The sequence below is a fragment of the Ctenopharyngodon idella genome, chromosome 13 (assembly GCF_019924925.1).
Source record: "Ctenopharyngodon idella isolate HZGC_01 chromosome 13, HZGC01, whole genome shotgun sequence".
NCBI classification, from domain to species: Eukaryota; Metazoa; Chordata; class Actinopteri; order Cypriniformes; family Xenocyprididae; genus Ctenopharyngodon; species Ctenopharyngodon idella.
The window spans coordinates 15,087,755-15,109,683 of NC_067232.1; the positions used below are offsets into that span (position 1 = coordinate 15,087,755).

General features: G+C 36.4%; 1 protein-coding gene across 2 annotated transcripts in view; it reads left to right on the plus strand.

The window, feature by feature from the left end:
* Window positions 1–21,929, plus strand: part of macrod2 (mono-ADP ribosylhydrolase 2) — a 576,338-nt gene that overhangs the window by 409,454 nt on the left and 144,955 nt on the right. For both annotated transcript variants that reach the window (XM_051917527.1, XM_051917528.1), the window contains exons 7-8: window positions 2,221–2,251; window positions 21,550–21,623. In XM_051917527.1, coding sequence (XP_051773487.1) covers window positions 2,221–2,251; window positions 21,550–21,623 — 105 coding nt within the window. The remainder of the gene's footprint in view (window positions 1–2,220; window positions 2,252–21,549; window positions 21,624–21,929) is intronic.

Below are 21,929 nucleotides of genomic sequence, written 5' to 3' on the forward strand. Positions count from 1 at the left end.
GCGAGTATTTCTCAAAAAAGGATCCAAGAAAGTTTTAATTCACTTTTAATTTATCTGGACCATTTTTAATATGACCTCATTTTTAGGTTCCAAAATGATGTTCTCACATATAACACATTAACACAAATTTAAAACACATTTAATATGTTGTTCTACAAAACTTGCATTGGACCAATAGTTGGTCTTAAAGGATTAGTTCACTTTAAAATGAAAATTTCCCCAAGCTTTACTCACCCTTAAGCCATCCTAGTATGACTTTTTTCTTTCTGTTAGAAGGCGGGCTGGCTGAAGCTAGATACAGTATTTTACTTTATAACTTGTTAAATATGGAGATTTTTCTTATACAAATGTATGTTTATAATGGATGGATACACTTTCTTGAGCTTCATACTCGTTGCTCCTGTTCACTCCCATTATAAATCTTGGATGTGTCAGGATATTTATTAATATAACAATGATTATATAATGATTGTGTTCATCAGAAAGATGAAAGTCATATACATCTAGGATGGCTTGAGAGTGAGTAAAGCTTGGGGTATTTTTCATTTGAAAGTGAACTAATCCTTTAAAGGGATAGTTCACCCAAAAATCAAAATCGTGTCACCATTTTCTCACCCTCTTGTCATTTCAAAGCTGCACTACAAAATATAGTAGAGCTTTGAATATATATATATATATAGAAGATATTTTTAAGAACAATGGGCTCCATACAAGACTGAGTCCCAATTCTTGGTATTGATTAAAAAAAAAAAAAAAAAAATTGTTGATATACCAAGAATGTCAATTGGAGTCTTCAGTAGACTCAATTGTTCTTCAAAATGTCTTCTTTTGTTTGAAATGTCAAGAGGTTAATGATGAGAGAATTTTTGGGTAACCTGTCCATTTAATGCAAACTGAATCCTGTACATTGAGTTCATCTTTGCGCCTAGGTCACATTATAACCTACAGTACATTACACATATTAAATAAAATGCATGAGATCTTGAAATGTTATGTAGAGATGTAACCTACGTCCAACAATCTTGACCAATTCAGGTGATTTAAATCTTTCCTTCAGTCAATCATGTGCCAAATCCATAACTGAAATGAGGCAAAAAGACACTTTGGGATTGTCATGTTCACCTGTACTGTCAACACTTGCCAAAATCTGTCGTTCTGCCTCCTAGTGTGTTGAGTTTGTAACTTTCCTCAGAGATTGTGACAGTCTAGAGCTCCATCATCATAACAAATCCGAACATTTCCCAGACTCAAAATGGCTCCAATCCAAGGCCCCATTTACCCTTCAGAATGATCCAGGGTATTGTAAAGGCCATGACTGGATCAATTATAATTTTCTGGAGTATTGAATTATTGGGCACATTTTCTGGATGCATCCAGACTGATGCACATTTCCCAGAGGCCATCTCTCCTCCAGCTACTATATGTGTCCTGACATACTGAAATATGACTGTCCCTTAATTAACTTTCGGATTAATTAGATCAACACCGGATGACAGGCAAAATGGCGCTTTTGAAGTCTCTCGCTAGGTGATGTAAATCGAAATGGATCTTTCACACTGGGTGCATGTCAAAAGCAGGTGGCAAAGCCTACAGGTGGGGATACCACTGTTATTGTATATGGCAATATGTGTTATCATAAACTGATTCACATGGATGTTATGTCTGCGTGTCACATTTTGTCAAATCGCTGCTCCAAATATACAAACACTCTGTCTACCCCAACAGAAAGAAACGTTAATTTCATCCTTTCCTTTGAAGCTGAAGTGATCCACAAAAACAAACACGTCCGCTCAGTGAAAAGCAACATCCTGTCTCTTTAGGCTCTTTAATATATATATGATGTTTGGTATAAGCCTACATTAAGCAGTTATTCCCACAGGCTATTAATGAAACATTTGACATTCACTAAACGTCAAATTTCTCAGTATCACACCATCCATGCAGTAAAATTTCATAGAGTTGGCTTTAATGAAATTCATGCATGTTATGAAAATGCAAGCTTAGCAGGAATTGGAAAAAGACAACAACTCAAGGCTAAAAAATGGAAGGTTGGGCTCATTTCATTGCCTGCCTCTCTGAACTCTGTACATTTAACGTATAACTTCAGTTTGTTAGGTGGTGTTCTCCTTCTTGATTGGTTTAGGTCAGAATTTATGTGATTTTATATGAATTTAATTTCAGAGTTGGCTTACTTTTTGCTTTGTTTTTTTTCTATTACAGGCGTTCCCATGTATATCGACAGGAATATATGGTAAGCAAAATGTCTATTAATCCTCCAAACCTTTTCAGTGTATGTGTGTGATTCTGAACGTGCATGAAGAAGCATGTATGCCATTTAGATAGCAACTTACATGAATGCTCACTTTTTTGTGTGTATAATATAATGTAGGGTTGAAAGAGCCGATGATGAACAAATTACCTCATGTCTTTAAACTCTACCAGTTTTTTTTTTTTTTTAGAAAGAATTATGTTTGAGTGTGTGTGTGTGTGTGTGTGTGTGTGTGTGTGTGTGTGTGTGTGTGTGTGTGTGTGTGTGTACACTACCGTTTGTGAGTCTGGAAAATTTTTTGATGTTTTTGAAAGTCTCTTATGTTTACCAAGGCTACATTTATTTGATCAAGAATACAATAAAACCGTAATATTGTGAAATATTGTTACTATTTAAAATAACCATTTTCTATTTTTATTATATTTTAAATGTAATTTATTGCTGTTATGGCAAAGCTGAATTTTCATTACTCCAGTCTTCAGTGCCACACAATCATTCAGAAATCATTCTAATATGCTGATTTCATGCGTAAAGGGTTAGTTCATCTAAAAATGGAAATTTTATCATCATTTACTCACCCTCAAGTTGTTCCAAACCTGAAAAAAAAAAAATACTATGGTAGTCAGTGGGTGGTGAGATCTCCTTGGTTACAAGCATTCTTCCAAATATCTTCCTACAGCAGAACAAAGAAATTTATACAGGCTTGGAACAACTTGAGGGTGAGTAAATGATGACAGAATTTTCATTTTTGGGTGAACTGTCCCTTTAAGAAAGATTTCTTATCATTGTTGAAAACAGTTGTTCTGATTAATATTTTTGGCCAAACCATGATACATTTTTTCAGGATTCTTTTATATATTGAATGTTCAAAAGAACAGCGTTTACAGTATGTGAAATAGAAATTTTTAGTAACATTATAAATGTCTTTACTGTCACTTTTGATCAATCTAATGCATCCTTGATGAATAAAAGTTAACAGACAAACAAACAAAAAAACTGAACAGTATGATGTGTGTGTGTGTGTATTGACAAGATTCTGTCACTCAAGAGAGTCCCTTTGAGATCTCAGTACTTCAGAAAGGATGCAATTATGTTTGATTCAATAAATCATCTGCAACCTCCCTCTCTAGCACTGCGTAATTGTTCAGATCATCACAGAGAGAGAAAGCATTTACTCTGAAAGCAAGAAGAGCACTCCAATATCATGATCAAAGAGCTAATAACCTAGAATACTTCACAAACCTGACATTTTCTTGTTTCTGTAGACCAAAAAGTCAGTAAGCGCTCGTTTAGGAGCAAAATTAATTTCATATGCTTAAGCTTTCATATTCTACCATGGCAGTCATGAATGTTTGCTTTTGAGAAAATTCCCAAATAAGCTGAAGGAACTTTGCTCGCTTCTTCATTGTGAATAAGATAACCAAGCGAGACAAACTCAATCTATGTGGCCACATCACCAGATTAAGCAGCCCCATGCACCCTGATCGAACATGTAGCGCTGTCACTCATGGCCAACCAGAGCTGACACCCCATCTCTCTTTTTCACTGCATCATGGGAGCTGAGGTCCAGGCTGACAGATGATCGGGGGACAGAGGGTAAGGCGTAAAGGGGCTGTTCTGTGGGGTTGGAAACGTGGACAGCAGGCAGGTAGAAAAATGAGGCCTCACTCCCAGCTGACAGTCTAATCCCTCAGCCCACACCATTAGCACAGGTAGAGCTTTCACACACATGGCGTATTGGAGGAGATGCCACCCATAAACAAACTGGCGCCTGCCGCCAGTAGAGGGGTTGGATAGTATGATAGAGGTTATTAAGTACGATGCTCATAGCCTATCAATCAATGCCAAGAGAGACGGGTTAAAACAGGTTATTTCTTTTTTAGAGAGGATGGGAAGAACTGGCAAATCTATCAGTGTCTTACATAGTGCGGACACAGGCAAAGCACAGAGGTGGACAGAGGTTGCATCATCCTTTACTGTGTCTGGATCATTTACTTTTTCTTCCCTCTTTCCTGGATATGCAGTTGGTTCATAAAAAGCAACAGCTTTTTAGTGGCATATTAAATAGTTAGTGGCATATATGTATATAGTGGCATATATATATTTATGAGTACACCCCCTTTGTAAAGTAACATTTTCAACAATATCTCAATGAACACAAAAACAATTTCCAAAATGTTGACAAGACTAAGTTTAATATAACATCTGTTTAACTTATAACATGAAAGTAAGGTTAATAATATAACTTAGATTACACATTTTTCAGTTTTACTCAAATTAGGGTGATGCAAAAATGAGCACACCCCACAACAAAACCTACTACATCTAGTACTTTATATGGCCTCCATGATTTTAATGACAGCAAGTCATTCTAGGCATGGAATGAATAAGTTGGCGACATTTTGCAACATCTATCTTTTTCCATTCTTTAAGATATGACCTCTTTTAGAGAGTGGATGCTGGATGGAGGGTGATGCTCAACTTGTCTCTTCAGAATTCCCCATAGGTGTTCGATTGGGTTCAGATCAGGAGCCAATGAATCACTTTCACCCTGTTCTTCTTCAGAAATCCAACAGTGGCCTTAGATGTGTGATTAGGATCATTGTCGTGTTGGAAAAGTGCACAACGATTAAGGGCATGGAGTGATAGTAGCATCTTCTCTTTCAGTATAGAGCAGTACATCTGTGAATTCATGATGCCATCAATGAAATGCAGCTCCCCGACACCAGCAGCACTCATGCAGCCCCACATAAGGACACTGCCACCACCATGTTTCACTGTAGGCACCGTGCATTTTTCTTTGTATTCCTCACCTTTGCGACGCCATACAGTTTTGAAGCCATCAGTTCCAAAAACATTTATCTTGGTCTCATCACTCCAGAGTATAGAGTCCCAGTATTCTTCATCTTTGTCAGCATGGGCCCTGGCGAAACTCTAGGCGGGCTTTTTTGTGCCTGGGCTTTAGGAGAGGCTTCTTCCGTGGACGGCACCCATGCATGCCATTTCTCTGCAGCGTACGCCGTATTGTGTTACAGGAAATAGTCACCCCAGTTTGGCTTTCTACTTCTTTAGATAACTGCAGTGAACTTGCATGCCGATTTTCTTCAGCCCTTCTCATCAGAAGACGCTCATGTCGAGGTGTTAACTTCCGTGGACGACCTGGACGTCTCTGTGAGATGGTTGCAGTTCCATCTTTTTTAAATTTTTGTACCACTTTTGCTACAGTATTCTGACTGATAAGTAAAGTTTTGCTGATCTTCTTGTAGCCTTCACCTTTCTGGTGTAAAGAAATTATTTTCTTTCTCAGGTCTTGTGATATTTCTCTTCCATGTGGTGCCATTGCTGACAGCATGAAATGGGAAGGGGTTTTAACACCCTTTTATATTCAATTGTCTGCTGGACACCTGTGTAATGAATAATTAGACTCACCTGGTTGAATTTTTGTTAAATTAGACATTTGTAGTCTAAAATTTAGCTTTGCTCCAGAGACTTTCAGTGGGGTGTACTCATTTTTGCATCACCCTAATTTGAGTAAAACTGAAAATTTTGTTCTCTAAGTTATATTATTAAGCTTACTTTTATATTAGAAGTTAAACAGATGTTATATTAAACTTAGTCTTGTCAACATTTTGGAAATTGTTTTTGTGTTCATTGAGATATTGTTTAAAATTTTACTTTTCAAAGGGGGTGTACTCATTTACGCTGAGCATTGTGTATATATATATATATATATATATATATATATATATATATATATATAATTTTGAAAATAAAGTTGTAGTATTGATGCTCTGTTATGAGATCTGAAATAGAATTGGTATGAAATCTGAAAGAAAAAAGAAAAAAAAGAAAAAAAATGAAATTCTTAATTTTTAGTTAATTCTCAAAATATTGTTTTAATCTTCTAATGTTGCACTATTGAGATTGTTCTCAAAGCTATTTTTGTAATATTTGTTTAACTTTATTTATTGAAATCTTATATTTTAATTTGGTACTAAAATATTATTATTTTTAGTTTTTATTTAATTTTAAGTTTTTTTTTAATATAATTTAATTGAAAAAAAAATGATTGGGGATAAAAATAATAATAATAATAGCTACAGTGCTAACCTGTCAACATTTAACCAACAACCTACAACAGACTAAAGTTAAAAGTTTCAAAAGCATCATAAATTTAGACAGAAAAGGAATAATACTTGGATCCCTTTATTGAAAAAAAGTCCCTTGAAAAAATCCCTTTTATTCTTCAAAACCAGTTGTTCTCAGGCAGACAGAGAACTGTACTGAGCATGTATCTTCACTCTAACCTGGTTTTTGATCAAAGATATTTAGTGTTACAGTTGCCCTCGGCCTCCCCTACAGTTATTTCAACTTTGACAACTTAAAGATGCTGTTCGAAACTTCTGTGTGTAAGATTCATATCAGGGAAAACTCTAATCCAATAGCCTTGAACCCCACAGGTTAATTCCTCCATTATTATTTTAGCCTGCAGAGAGAGAGAGAGAAAGACAGAGTCAAAAAGGAGAAAACTGCAATTACATTTGAACCATCCAGGCATCTTAACAGCCTCCTTCTTATGGCGCTGTCACAATCAGTCATGATATATCCAGACCCGCCTTTAGATAAGCAACAAAGAGCAAATGAATTAGACCCAGGTTCATCTTTCACCAAAGCCTAGAGAAGAAAAATTTGTTCTGTACCCGTGAGGTTTAACCGTCTGACGACTTTGTCACGGAAAGGACAGGGGCTGTCTGACATCCAAACGTGCCACTCATTAGATTATTGTCATCACCGTTTGAAGAGAGCTCTTTATTACCTCATAATCCAGCTCAATGGGGTATATCGACTTGAAGCATTCATCACCATATCAAGGTCTGGTCATTTCTGCTTTGTGTACACATGGTGATAAGGCCTGATTTATTATTTTTATTCCTTAGACATTTACGGCAAAGACCTTCCCAAGGCATTGTGGAGAAAAATAAGAGGCTGTTTGATATAGTCATACTATGTTACATTAAAGGCTCTCTGAACATATCAAAATGCATTAAACTTGCATAGAAAATGTTACATAGAAAATTATATATACAGGGCCTAAAATTAACACTCACCAATTGCCAAATGCGAGTAAAAATCGGTGTTGGTGAGTATGTGAAACTGTGTTAGTCGGCAGTTGTGAGAACATGAACGTGAACGATGCTCTGTACAGTTGACTGCATCATTACGAAAGTTTAAGCCTTTCCACTGTAAATATTCAAGTGCTGAAACACACAAAAGGTAATTTGCATGCAAATACTGAGTTGAACTCTCTTTCATGCATTCCTGTACTTTAACGGACAAATTCATACAAAATTATGTCAAAAAATGCCCGTCTTGGCGAGTATCCTAGTAAACATAGTCAGTTATATCTTAAGTTGAGAAAGAAAATGCATGATCCGTGTGTGCATTCGGTCTTAAAGTGACAGCATCCTAATAACCCTGCTGCTTTGCTGTCTGCGTTTTTAATGTTAACCAAACAACAAAGGGAAAAAAAAATCACTCACTACTCTTGAACTTTAAAAAGGATATGAAGACAGTGTTATTTATTTGATTGGCCTACTTTATTAAATTGCTATACCTGAAAACTACTGTTAGACCTGCATGAAAAGCACTGTTTATTTAATTTGTATCTTTGTTGCATTGTATTTATTTGTGCTATTGCTTGTAATTTGATTATTTGTTCTTATTTTATTACTGACTGTTTACTTGTCTTTAAAAATGTAGGCTATTAAAATTATATTTATTAAGCTAGTAGTTTTAGCTGTGGTATCGAAATTGGAATAGAGGATTGTGAATTTCACTAGTACCCTATCTAAAATATTGGTGTCATAACTGCCTGTTTTTGTTTCATGGCTGGTAAAAAAAAAAATTGTTTTGGCTGGTAAATTTTCTTGCCACCAGCCATTGGCCCCAGCACAGAAATCGACTCTCGGTGTCGACTCTGTTGCTGTGTCCGAAACCGCTCACTTGTTTACTGATTCTCGAATCCATAGCCTATATAAAGTAAGGAGTGAACAAAATGAAGCGAGGAATTCAGACACTGACGAATCGCGTTAGAAAGCTGTCGCAGAAACTTTGTCACATACATTTATCCTACATGTAGCTTACTTTAGAAATGGATAACAGTCATAGTGACTTTAATTTGTAATTATACATATCTCCGTGCCAGCTTTAGTATTGATGGTAGCTTATAATGCAATAAATATAGATTTGATTTTCCATGGTATTCATAATCATTAAACTAACCATACATAATAAAAAAAAACTCACATCAACAATAAACACATCAATAAGTGTACATTATTGTATGCATTTTTGTATGTATTGTATTAATTTTATTATCTTTAACTCTCCTGTCCAAGCACTTTTAAGACAATGATCATGTGTGTTTAGCGCCATCACCCGAACATTATAATGAGATGAATTCATTAAAGAATCCCTTCTTTCTCGTTTATTTAATTCTGACATAACATTCGACCACAGATGTGTTTCGTGACTTTTCTCTCTGTAAAATTAGGTGTCTGCAATTAGCTAGGTAGCAACATTGATACTCATCAAGTCATCGCTAAATTGGACTAATTTGGACAGTCTTGCTAAACGTGTGTTGTTTTAATGAGGGGATTTTAAGACTTTGCTTTGGGGAAAGATAAACTAATTAAGTGTGTAAGGACTGCCATCTTGCCTTATTTATGACCCTGTTTTGATGTAAAGTAAATGGAGTCGAGGAGTCGATTCCATCGACTCCTACAGTGGGAGTCGGGAGTCGGAGTCGACTCCAAAAAAACTGGAATCGAACACCCCTAATAACTCCAAGAATACAGGTAACTTACAAAATTAAAGTTCATTGAAAATATGTTTTTATATATATATTAAAAGTTTGTTTTTTAGAAAAAGAAGATAATTCCAACAATCGTTTTTTGGCAAAAGCAGATGACTCCACATTTCATGTTTCAGAGTTAAACAAAACCAAGTAATTGCTTTGTAATTGCACTTAAAACACACTCAAACACACGTGTGCACACAAACGCACACTCATACACACACACACACACACACACACACACACACACACACACACACACATGCAAAAGGACAAACAAGGGTTCAGCGTGTATGGTGTACAAGGACTTACAGGAGTTGAAATTATAAATCCTTGATCACTTTTAGTCCGCTTTGACAAAACTCCTCTCGGCTAGTGCATCTTTTTGAAGTGACTAGCAGCCTTGTCGCCTGACCTGAATACTGCACGCTGATTCGCTAAAACAGACTTATCGGGCTGTGTTCACAAACAACCGCAGGTGTTTAAAGTCAAGCACCTAGTCTGCATATACAAACATTCGTGAAAGAAAAAAAAAAGGGTCGTTCTAAAGAGCTCAGTGAATTCAAGCACAGTACTGTGATAGGATATGCAATAAGTCCGTTTTTGAAACTTCATCACTGCTAGATATTCCATGGTCAACTGTTTGTGGTATTATTGGAAAGTGGAAGCGTTTAATAACAGCAGCATCTCAGCCATGAAGTGGAAGACAACGTAAAGTCGGGGTCACCGAGTGCTGAGGCACATGGTGCATAAAAGTTGCCAATGCTCTGCTGATTCCCAAGAGTTCCTAACTTCCACTGGCATTAATATCAGCACAAAAACTGTGCAGCAGGAACTTCATGGAATGGGTTTCCATGGCTGAGCAGCTGCATGCATGCCTTACATCACCAAATACAATGGCAAGCGTTGGATGGAGTGGTGTAAAGGCTAAGGCTAGCAGGCTAATTTAAAAGGTTTAAACTGCAGATGTTTTTTGTCTGTACAGTAACTATTTGATATACAAGTGAATACAAACCTTAAAGTTATTCAGGAAGATCACCTCAGGAAGTTTTCTCTTAGACTAGAGACTTGAGACTTGATAAACCGAGACTTGATAAACCGATCCAATTTAATTCAGTTTGGCAAATCAGCAGTGGGTTGCTATAACCCAGCAGGCTGGGTAGTTTGTGAGAAGGAGCATCATTTCTACTGTCAGTGAAACTTAACCCAGCAATGGGTTACACAACACTGTGAAAATAACCCACAAAATGACCCAGCAGTCTGGGTAAAAAATAAATAAATAAATAAAATACAGCAAATTTTAGAGTGTGAGTTTGATAGATGCCAGGAGAATGTTACCTGTCTGCCAAAATATATTTATAATGACATTTAGTTTACGTATCCGTTTACATCTCTGCCATTCTGTCTATCCATTTTTTCAATGCCTATAAACCTTCCTACTTAAAGGTGCTGTATGTGATTTCTCAAATTCGTTGCTGAATACTGTTGATATTTGAAATCAACCCAAACAAACCTACCCCTCTCTTCATTGCTCCGCCTCCAAAACTCACACTCCAATCCTAACCACCCCGCTCCGTGTCGGTCTTGAACCCCCGCCCGATTGCTGCTGGTATGCGAGGCGAATGCACTACCCATGACGTTAAACACCTCATTCTCTAGCGGGTGTCAGTGTGCAGTGGTTTAACTGCAAAACTCTCACTATCTGGCCACTGCAATGCGAGTGGATGTCTGTTTATCACAGCTGAAGCGCAACAAAATGCTTCACGAAAAATAAAGCGCAGATGATGAACGAACGACAAAAGTTTGTTGTTAATCGCCAACAGAATAGCAGCTCCAGACAATCAAAACCCAGTGTTACTTACATGATAAGAAATCAAAGAAGCCTCCCCGTCTGTTTTCAGGCCTTCCTGCTTAGCTCTCTCTAGCGCTAGAAAGCTTTTCTAATATAAACGCGGGTCCTAAAGCGCTTGCCCAGTCATAAACCTTCATTGCAATGATATTCTTTTGAGCTCTTTTGTATTGTGTCCCATCTCTTGTTCTGCAGTTTTTTTTTTGTTTGTTTGTTTGTTTTTTTTCTTATTTTCAAATCTCCCTCTTGCTCGTTCTCTCTCCTCGACCGTCACACGCCCCCAATGCTGACTGGTTACACGTTTGTTGTTGGTATAAGCCCGACTAACTTCCAAACAGTGTATTTGAAATAATACTGAGTCCACCTTTAAAGGCTTTTTAAACAGTTATTTTTATTTATATTTTTTTTACTTTTAATTGTAATTCTGCATCCCCTTTTCTACCTCAATTCAAATTCAGAAATTTAATTAGAATTTAAAATGTTATTTGTGTATGGTGCACAAATAGTTGCTTGACAAATAGTCAAGCAACTATTTCTGCTTGACAAATAGTTGCCCTATTTCTTAGCTGGACAAGAGGTGTGTTGACAGTGAGATTTTTTTTTTTTTTTAGGCCACGACTCTGGTGGTGTGAGATAGGTAGCGATAATCCAGACAATGCATCCAAACAGCTGTTCAGGGTCAGCCAGGGTCAGCTGACTAAGTGTCTTCACTCTGTGATTCCCCTGTCCATCTCTGTAGTGGATTAGGGCCGAACCCCTTATCTCTTTACCTTGATATTGTACAGGTTTCCCTCTCAGGATAGCGCTGTATTCAAAGCCTGAGGTTTATGCTGGGGAGTGGAATTGTGAACACAGGCTTAGAGAGGGAGCCTTTTATGATCACACACTGATGTGAGGTTATAAGTGGGGAAAAGCAAATCTTAGAATTGCATCTAGGGAAATGGATGAAGATTTTGTGTTTTACACTTTCATGGTTTTATCATTGTCAAGTCTGACACTGCTCGAGGAAATTTTAAGGGTTGAGGACATATTTTAGAGATCACAGTTGCTTGAGAGGCATCTAAATCTACAGCCCTACGGCAACTAGATTTTATATTTTAGCTGAGCTGTGAACTTGCAGTCAGAATTGAATGTGACATGAGAGAAAGATTGGGTGCAGTAAGATGGTAAATAGGCAAGAAATTTCAATTGCGTTTGACAACGGTAAACAGAGTGTGACAGTGTTCAGCTAGTGATGTCTGATTCGTAAACAAGTTGAGTTTGAGTTCTTTTTTATGAATCGGTCAAAGCATTGCCTGAATCAATCTGAGTAAACTCACTAGTTTTCATTCTGAATCATAGAGATACCGTATGCTGAATGAATCGGACAACCAGACAGCTCAGAGTTTATTACTGATTTAGCGTCTGACTCCTGCACTGAATGCCACATCATTGTGTTTTATAAAATGTATAGTTCTGACTCTAAATTCTAATTGGATGAGCTGCATTTGAAACTGTTTTAAAACACAGCTCTGAAGCATATATATCTATATTAATGTAAAGTTATTATGTTGCTTGGGAACAGTAAATAGCCTGCAGTTACGCTACATAACTATACTTGTTTGTATATAGGTTTGTTTTATTCAGATTATTAATATTAGGTTGAATCTTACAAAGAGGGGACCAGGTCACATTTTACCCCAAAAATCAAAAGAGAGAAGAAGAGATATTTAATAATATTGTGTTTAAAGAAAAATAACTGTCACGATGTGTGGGATTTATTTATTTAGACATTTTTTCCCAGGACACTTAAGCTCATTTTACCTAATTCTTATTATTCTAATGTGAGTATTATTCTTAATACATAAAAAAAAAAAAAAGATTAATATATAATTTTACTGCATTTAATTAAAAAATGAATAGTTTTTAATTAAAAAAGGCCTTCGCAAACCAATATATTTTTTTTTTTTTTTTTACTGTAATACAAAAAATGACTGTATCAGTAATGTGAATAGTCATTAATAAATAATGAGAAACCTCCATTACAATAGTGCATTACATTAATGAGAATTGGGGGTAAAATGCACATAAATGTTCTGACAATAGGGTTCTAATAGTAGATAACATTGTAAGGTTTGTGTTTAGAGTTTAATTTGAGTTAATAAATTTGAGCACAGTTAAATATACACTTTTGCATGAAAAAACAAACAAAAAATACATTAATTATATTAAGTAATTACTTTTTAGCATGTTGTTAGGCCCAGTAGTAGAAGGGTTGATTTCACATTCAAAAACAGAAAAACTGTAGATAACACTGCTGTGGTGTACAGTATGCATGTATGTATGTATGTATGTGTGTGTGTGTGTGTGTGTGTGTGTGTGTGTGTGTGTGTGTGTGTGTGTGTGTGGTGTGTGACATGTTTTAGTGAAAAGTTAATATTAGGTGGTAATTTTAGCATGTGGGACAAAAATGTCACCATCAATACATATGGCTTTTCAAGGTCACACACTGTGACAGGCTTGGTATGTGTGTCTCTATCCATTTTAGATGTGGGTCACTTCATCCTCTTTAAACATCCTCTTAAACTCTGCTGCCTGTCTTCTGCAGTACTGTATATTTCTGTGAACGTTCCCCAAAGCAACATCTGTCTGTATGTCTGTCTGAACCTTCATCCACCAGCTGACACGTTCAGCTTCTTATATTTTTATGAGCCCTCAGTATGTCATACTGATTTGTTTGGACATCACCACCTTCACCTTTTCACATATCAGGCAAATCATGACCATTTCAAAATTTGTCAGTCTTTCCAGGTCCGGCAGTTCTGGCTCAGATGTTTTAGGTTTTATTCTTTGGTGCAAAGGTTTTCCACATTAATTATTTAGTAGCTTACCAGTGTCCATTCAAAGACAGCTCATATAAAAATGACTTGACTTGGGAGAAACAGCTTGCTACCTTATATTGTCTATAAGGTTAATCATTTTATTCAGGTTTCTTGTATAAAATGATTCACAATGACACAATGATTCACAATGAGAAATCATTTAAATTTGTATTTTGTGATGTCATTAAATAACCATTTTATGACTTTAAAGAAGTTAATTAGTTGATTTTGAACATAGAGAAATATCAGATCTTATTTTAATGAAGCACCTCATAATATCCTAATCCTTCCATAAAGCAGTAATAAAGTCGAGAATTAAATTATTTGATTAGATATAGATGAATGTCACCTAGAGAGAATAAAAGAAAATGTGAATCATCCACTACATTATAATTTCCTCTATGTGAAATTTGTTGCTAAAAATCAAATCAAATGGGCCCATAAAACTCTGCATTAAGCAGAGTAAACTATTAAAAATGATTTGCACAAAACATTAGTTTTGGCAGTACCTTTCTGTAGTGTGTGCGTGTGCGTGTGCATGCGTGCGTGCGTGTGTGCGTGTGTGCGTGTGTGCGTGTGTGCATGTGTGTGTGTGTGTGTGTGTGTGTGTGTGCGCAGCCTGAGCTTTCCTTTGGCATTTGGCAGTCGTCATCTCATTGCTTTATGGGTAACCAGCTAGAGTACATCAGTTTTGCTCTATATATCAGAATGCATTATAGGTAGACAACAGTGAACTATATATGGAATGAAATTGTTCACTAAGAATTTGGACAGCACTACAAAGTGCTGACACCCTATATAGTGCACTGTAGAGTCTCTCTCCTTCTCTTCTGTTTGTTCACATTAGAAGCAAAGGAATTCCCCGGAGCCCTCATCAGCAGCCCATACACTGGTCGGCATCCATCAGCTGACAATAGATCTTTTTGAGAAATATTTCATTCTGACCATAAAAATGTATTTTTTGCATTATTTTTATGCCAAAATATATTTTTGTCCCTATGACAACTGAATTATCTAGTTGTTTTCCCTTGTGTTTGTATATGTCGCATCATACTCAGGATGAGGATTTCTTTTTTTTTGGTGGCTGAAAGGCAGACTTAGTCATTAGTTTTTCATTAAAAAGTTTTACACATTAAGAAATAAATAGCGCTTAGTAATCAGATATTTTTCTTTTGTCCTCACTGTGAGAAAAGACAAATTTTCTGCTGTGCTTTTTTTTTTTTTTTTTTTTTTTTTTTACAAAGTCATGTAAGGTTTCCTTTATGATTATTTGATTGCACATGCTGAGATGTTTTAAACCTCACAGCGCTTTTGTGCATTTTTTGTGATTGCTATGCATAGGCTTTATACTTGACTGCATATTTTATATTTCTCAAATGCCACTCTTTTCTGTGTATCCACTACAAAAAGTCTCCCAAAAGCTGAATCCAAAGTTTTGATGCATATCCACTGAAAAAAAATCCTTTTCATGGAAGGTGTCCTTGTAGCTGGGATTGATCTGTGATGTTTGTGTGAGGTGGGCATCTGTCAGACATGTATGGAACATGTTAAGCAGTCTGAAGAGAGATCAGAGGGACCTCTCAATGAGCTCTGACTGTTAACTTGGTTAACTCTGACCTCTAGTGAGCCTGCCTATATCTCTATAGACAGACATAACACGACTCTCAATGACCTCTTTGGCTCTCTCTCGTTTTTTCCCTCTCTCTGTGTAATTAATGCCTGTGAAGCACAAATCAATTTACATTAAAAACAGAAACACTCTGAAGACGTAATATGAACATGAGTCTAGTGGCCTCTGCCATGTTTTCTGCCCCTAAGACATTGTGATATGCATCAGTGTTCTCTCAAAGGGGCATGTGAGTAACAAGTCTGTGCATATTTATTCAGTAAACAGTTAAAGTTCAAAGCACTTTAAATATGGAGAGTAACATACGTAAAAATCACATACGTACTGTTTTGGCAGTTTGTGTGTTAACACAATGCCAAGGAGGAGAGACATCAGCAATGATCTTAGAGAATAAATTGTTGCTGCCATCAATCTAGGAAGGGTTAGAAGGCCATTTCCAAACAATTTGAAGTCCATTATTCTACAGTGAGGAAGATTATTCACAAGTGGAAAACATTCAAGACAGTTGCCAATCTTCCTAGGAGTGGACATCCCAGCAAATTCACCCCAAGGTCAGACGATGCAATGCTCAGAGAAACTGCAAAAAACCCAAGAGCTACACTTCAGACTCTACATGCCTCAGTTTACATGTTAAAGTTCATGACAGTTTGGAAGGGTTGCCAGGAGAAAGCTTCTTCTCTCTAAAAGAACATGACAGCACAGCTTAAGTTTGCAAAGTTGCACCTAAACAAACCCAGAGGTGGGTATGTATCCAAAAACTGTACTCAAGTAAAAGTACAAGTACTTATAGAAATATTTACTCAAAGTAAAAGTGAAAGTAATAATCTTAATAGTTACTCGAGTATGAGTAAAAAAGTATCCAATGAAAAAACTACTCAAGTAGCTAGTTACTAGTTACTTTGTGTATATGTATATATACACATATTATATATATATATATATATATATATATATATACACACACACACACAACAATACAATAGTATGTTATTATTGAGATAGATATTTAAATTATTATTATCATAATTAGATATCTTTGCAGCAAACACAAAAGAGACAAGCATTTTTTCTGGCATCTGTAGCCCGAATATCATTGCATGTCCTTTGCTTTGTATAATAACGCATACAGTTACATTTGAAAGAAGAGAGAAAACTCAAAGTAAAAGTGAGTGCTCGCGCTCATAACCGCTGAACATCTGAACACAAACAATGATCTAATGCACATTGACGGATCTTCTTCCGTCTGTTCTCCAAAATGTAATCATATTTCTGCAGGCGCATGTAAACTGGTTAACTGTGTTTACGCAAAGGCGTTAATTTTCAAGACGAACAGGTCGCCGGCGCCGCCACTACGCATTAGGTAGACTGCCCACAAATGACCACGGGATGGCGGGTGTTCATTTCATACTCTCTGAACAATGGTAGCTTAATGTATAAATTAAGAGATATGTCCAAAAAACAAGTAAAGAAATGCTACATAGTGGTGTTATCGTGGTGTAATAATCTTTGGTTGTAAAATGTAGGCTAGTCTGTATGAATTGAAATCAAATGAAATTGATACCTGTGGAATTGTTCACAGACAGCATACGCAGTTCAACTAATAAAGATCTTCATGCTTTTAATTGACTGTAGGTCCACTGCCACTTCATCCGACGCTCCGAGTGAGAAACCGCTTCAGATGATTCAGTGCGTGCAGGGAACTGAACAAATCATTCAAACTGATTTGCGAACCAATTTAGACAGTTTTAGACTTGTTTGTTCAAGTCTTTGAACAGAATCGACTCAAAAGAGTGATTCATTTGAGAATGGGCCATCGTTAATGAACGAAAAAACTATGCATTTCTTAACATGTACAGTATTGCATTAAAATAAAGTAACGAGAGGAACGTCGGCCAGCGTAGCGAAGTAAAAGTACAGATTTTTCATTAGAAATGTACTCAAGTTAAAGTAAAAGTAGCCACATTTAAATCTACTCTTAAAAGTACAAATTTTCCCAAAAAATACTCAAGTAAATGTAACGAAGTAAATGTACTTCGTTACTACCCACTCTGAACAAACCACAAGACTCCAGGAAAAGTCCTTTAGACAGATGAGACCCAAGTGGAGATGTTTGGCCATATTGCACAGCACCAAGTTAGATGAAAACTAAACACAGCATATAAGCACAAACACCTCATACCAGCTGTCAAGCATGGTGGTGAAGAGGTAATGATTTAGGCTTGTTTTGCAGCCACAGGACCTGGGCACCTTGCAGTTACTGAGTCGACCGTAAACACCTCTGCATACCAAAGTATTCTAGAGTCAAATGTGAGGTCATCTGTCCAACAGCTACAGCTTGGCTGAAATTGGGTCATGCAACAGGAAAATGATCCCAAGAACACCAGCAAATCTACATCAGAATGACTGAAAAAGAAAAGAATCAAGGTATTGCAATGGCCCAGACAAAGTCCAGACCTCAACCAGATTCAAATGCTGTGGCAGGACCTTAAGAGAGCTGTGTATAAACAGACGCCGACAAACCTCAGTGAACTGAGGCAACGTTGTAAAGAATAGTGGGCCAAAATTCATCCACAACAATGTAAGAGACTGATAAAGTCATACAGAAAATAATAACTTCAAGCTATTGCTGCTAAAGATGGTTCTACAAGCCATTATATCATAGGGTGTACTTCGTTTGTCACACATGACGTCTCCATTTTGGCTTTATTTTTGTTAAATAAATAATGACGAAGTGTAATAGGTCTTGTGTTTTTGTTCATCTGAGGTTGTATTTACCTAATTTTAAGACCTGCAAAAGACCAGATGAGTTTTTATTATGTGCTGATATGTAAAATCATAGAATTCAAAAGGATGTACTTTCATTTTCACATGACTATATTTTAACATACATATTTTTAGTTTAATTAATCAGCACAGAAACATAAAGTAACTTGTTTAAAATTGTGTAACTTATATGGTAACACTTTAGGGTCCAATTCTGACTATTAACTAGTTGCTTATTAGTACTAGTTGCTCTTTATTAGTACTAATAAAGCACATATTAATGTCTTATTCTGCATGACCATATTCTACATCCCTTAATCCTACCCAATACCTAAACTTAACTACTACCTTACTAACTATTAATAAGCAGTAATTGGTAGTTTATTGAAGCAAAAGTCGTAGTATAATAGTTAATTAATAATAGTGAGAATAGTGAGAATTGGCCTAGACCCATTGATCCTGATGGAAGTCTAAAAAATCTCCAGTAATTTCTTGGAAAGTTTCAAACCTTACACAGAGCTCTGGTCATTTTCGGATTTATTTGAATAAAGCCCTAATTTAAAACTGCTATTTTAGGGGTCACCTGAAGAGCCAGGAAGCGCCACAGTCGAGCATTTGTTTGTAAACAGTAATTTCATCTGTTTCTCTGTATTTTGTTTACTGTGAAAAGGAGCCAAAAGTGTGCTTGTGTTCCTATTATTCTGGATGGGGATTATTCTCAAGAGAGGTAATAGGTTTATCGGTTTCTCACGCACATTCTTGACCCAAAGTTCAGGTCTGACGGCATCCAGCCAGCAGAAGATATCATTCGGTGATTCTGCCTGTCAGAAAGAGAGAGAGCTAGAAGACAGCAGAAGCATACAAACAGGGAAGGGTTGGGGCAGAGACTGACAGGATAGAGCTGGTGTGAGACTCCCTCACATCCAAAGGATCCCCAAATTATTTGGTGTTGAAAGGCCCAGACAGGACGTCAGGAGACACGGAGAGCCCTGTGTCAGCCTGCTGAGCAGATAGAGAGGTGAAACAGACAGGGAAAACATCTCCTCAGCCGTGTGTTAATTACGTCTCCTATCACCCTGGAGTCTGAGTGCCGAGATGGACCTTCAGGGTCAGTGCTGCCACTTGCTAGGTAACAGATGAATCATTTCTACAAAACTGGTGCTGTTTGGTCACAGTTTGACCATGTATTCATATCAGCATTTTTCTTATTATTATTATATCATAAATATAGATTTTTTATATTATACCATGCTGAAGAAAAACTGAGGTCTGTAAAGTCCCTTATGTTCACAAAGTCTTAATTTATTTGATCAGAAATACAGTAAAAACAGTAATATTGTGAAATAATATTATTAGAATTTAAAATAACTGTTTTATAATATAATTTATTCTCCTGATGGCAAAGTTCATTTTCAGCAGCCATTACTCCAGTTGGCAGTGTCACATCATCCTTCAGAAATCATAATTTGGTGCTCAAGAAACATTTCTTAAGGACTCTTTGATTAAAAGAAAGTTCAAAAGAACAGCATTTATTTTAAATAAAAAACTTTTGTAACATTATAAATATCTTTACTGTCGCGTTTTATTAATTTAATCCGTCCCTACATAAAAGTATGAATTCTTAAAGTATTTAATGAAATATATATATATATACATATATATATATATATATATATGTGTGTGTGTATATATATGTGTGTATATATATGTGTGTGTACATATATGTGTGTATATATATGTGTGTGTATATATATATATGTATATATATGTGTATATATATATATATATATATATATATATATATATATATATATATATATATAATATACACACAGTCAAAGCAAAAATTATTCAGACATTTTTTTATATTTTTGATATATTTGTACTAGTGGGTGCAGGACACTATAGTTCATTTATGTAAGTGAGGATAGCAAAATAAAGTATACTGTGAGATATTAAACCCAAAAATTCTTCATACAGTGGACTACCAGTAAAATTTATAAAAAAATATGGAACCAAAAATTATTCAGACACTGTCCTTTTAAGGGTACTGCCTGCAGTGACAAGCTGTTGTACCCCTAAAGGTACAATTTTAGACCTTTTTTTTTTTTTTCTCTGTGCAGATTATTTTTTAAAAAAAGAAACATTTTGTGAATTCAAATCAAGGGCCAGATTTACTAACAGCTTGCGCTAGCGAAACCCTTTTTTGGCATTAAAAAACTACAGAAAAATTAGCGCTAAAAAGGCGTGTTCACAGTTATTTTTGCGGCTGACCTTTTTGCAAATGCATTTGTAGGAGTTTACCTTTCAGGCGCATAATTTATGGGAGGAGAGTATTTAAATGAATCATGCAATGTGATTTTCTAAGGTTTGTGCTAGTCAATTTATTGGTATTTGTGCCATTATTTACCACCCAAAGACAGCATGTCTTAAACCAGATGCTAATTTGCTCTCTCTTGGTAGATTGCGTTGGTTATAATGGAAATTATCCTGCTGCGTCTGTGTTCTTTAATTTCCACGTCATAAGTAGATTATGTGCAAAACTTTGCCCTGTTTAGTAAATCTGGCACCAAGTGAACTGATCTCACACAATCCTTAACACTTCAACACATTTTTCCTGTTAGAATGTTTAAAATCTGTCAGAAACGTGTTTTAAAATGACCCTTTTTAAAATGGAAAAGCACCCATTTGATGACTCCTCCTCCTCCTTCTCCTCTCCTCCTCCAGCGATATTAAATATTAATCTCCTCCAGTCTATTTATTCTCAATCGATACGCTGTGTTAACACCAAGACTGGTTTCCCATCTCAGCTCAGGCTCTGGTGATTAATATGGCAGTTAGTGGCATCATCTCTTACATTCACTGGTCAATGTGTCATTACTTTCTCATCAAGATCATGGTGTGACGACCCCGGCACCTGCCACAGATGGCAGAACAGTGTAAATGATTATTTCGATGCAACTTAATGGATCAGTAAATCTACAAGGAATTGGCAGGCACCAGTGATAAATATAGCTAATAGGCCACATTTGGGGATGTGAGATGGGTATGTACAAACAGTCATGTGGATTATATTGCAGCGAAGGTGCTGGTTTAATAATAAAGTGGGCGTTTTTTTGGAAGGACAAGTGAGATTGTTCAGTGTTGGATTTGTGCGCATACTCAACAGACTGTTGTTTGTAGTAAATGTTGAAAGTGTGGAGCGAGTTGAGCAGCAAACAGCCATATGGTGATGTTTGCGTATGTGTTAAAGTGTGAGTGCATATGCTAGTCTTTTTCAATGGCACAAATTCAAAGATGAATCTTTCTCCTTGCTATCCACAGGTTTTCCCAATGAGCCGGCAGCAGAAATCGCCTTGAAGACTGTGCATGACTGGATTGTGAGCAACCAAGATGAGGTAGGAGCCGCTGGAAGCGGTAAACTCTTCTTATTTCACAGGTCGTCGGCTACGAGCTTTAAGTTAGAGCAGAACACCTGGTTTGAAGGGCAGATTTTTTATCATAGGAAATGCTCATGAAAACGAGGAAGTGTTGGAACTGGGATCCACAGTCCATTTCCCTGATGGAAAATCAATTAAAGCTCTCACAGCTCTTCCAGGAGGAAAATGTGAAGTGGCAACTGCTCTCTTCAAATGTCATGTTTGTCCCTCTCTGTCTGTTTGCACCTCTTTTATGTCACGTCCAGCTGTTTATCCACTACTAAA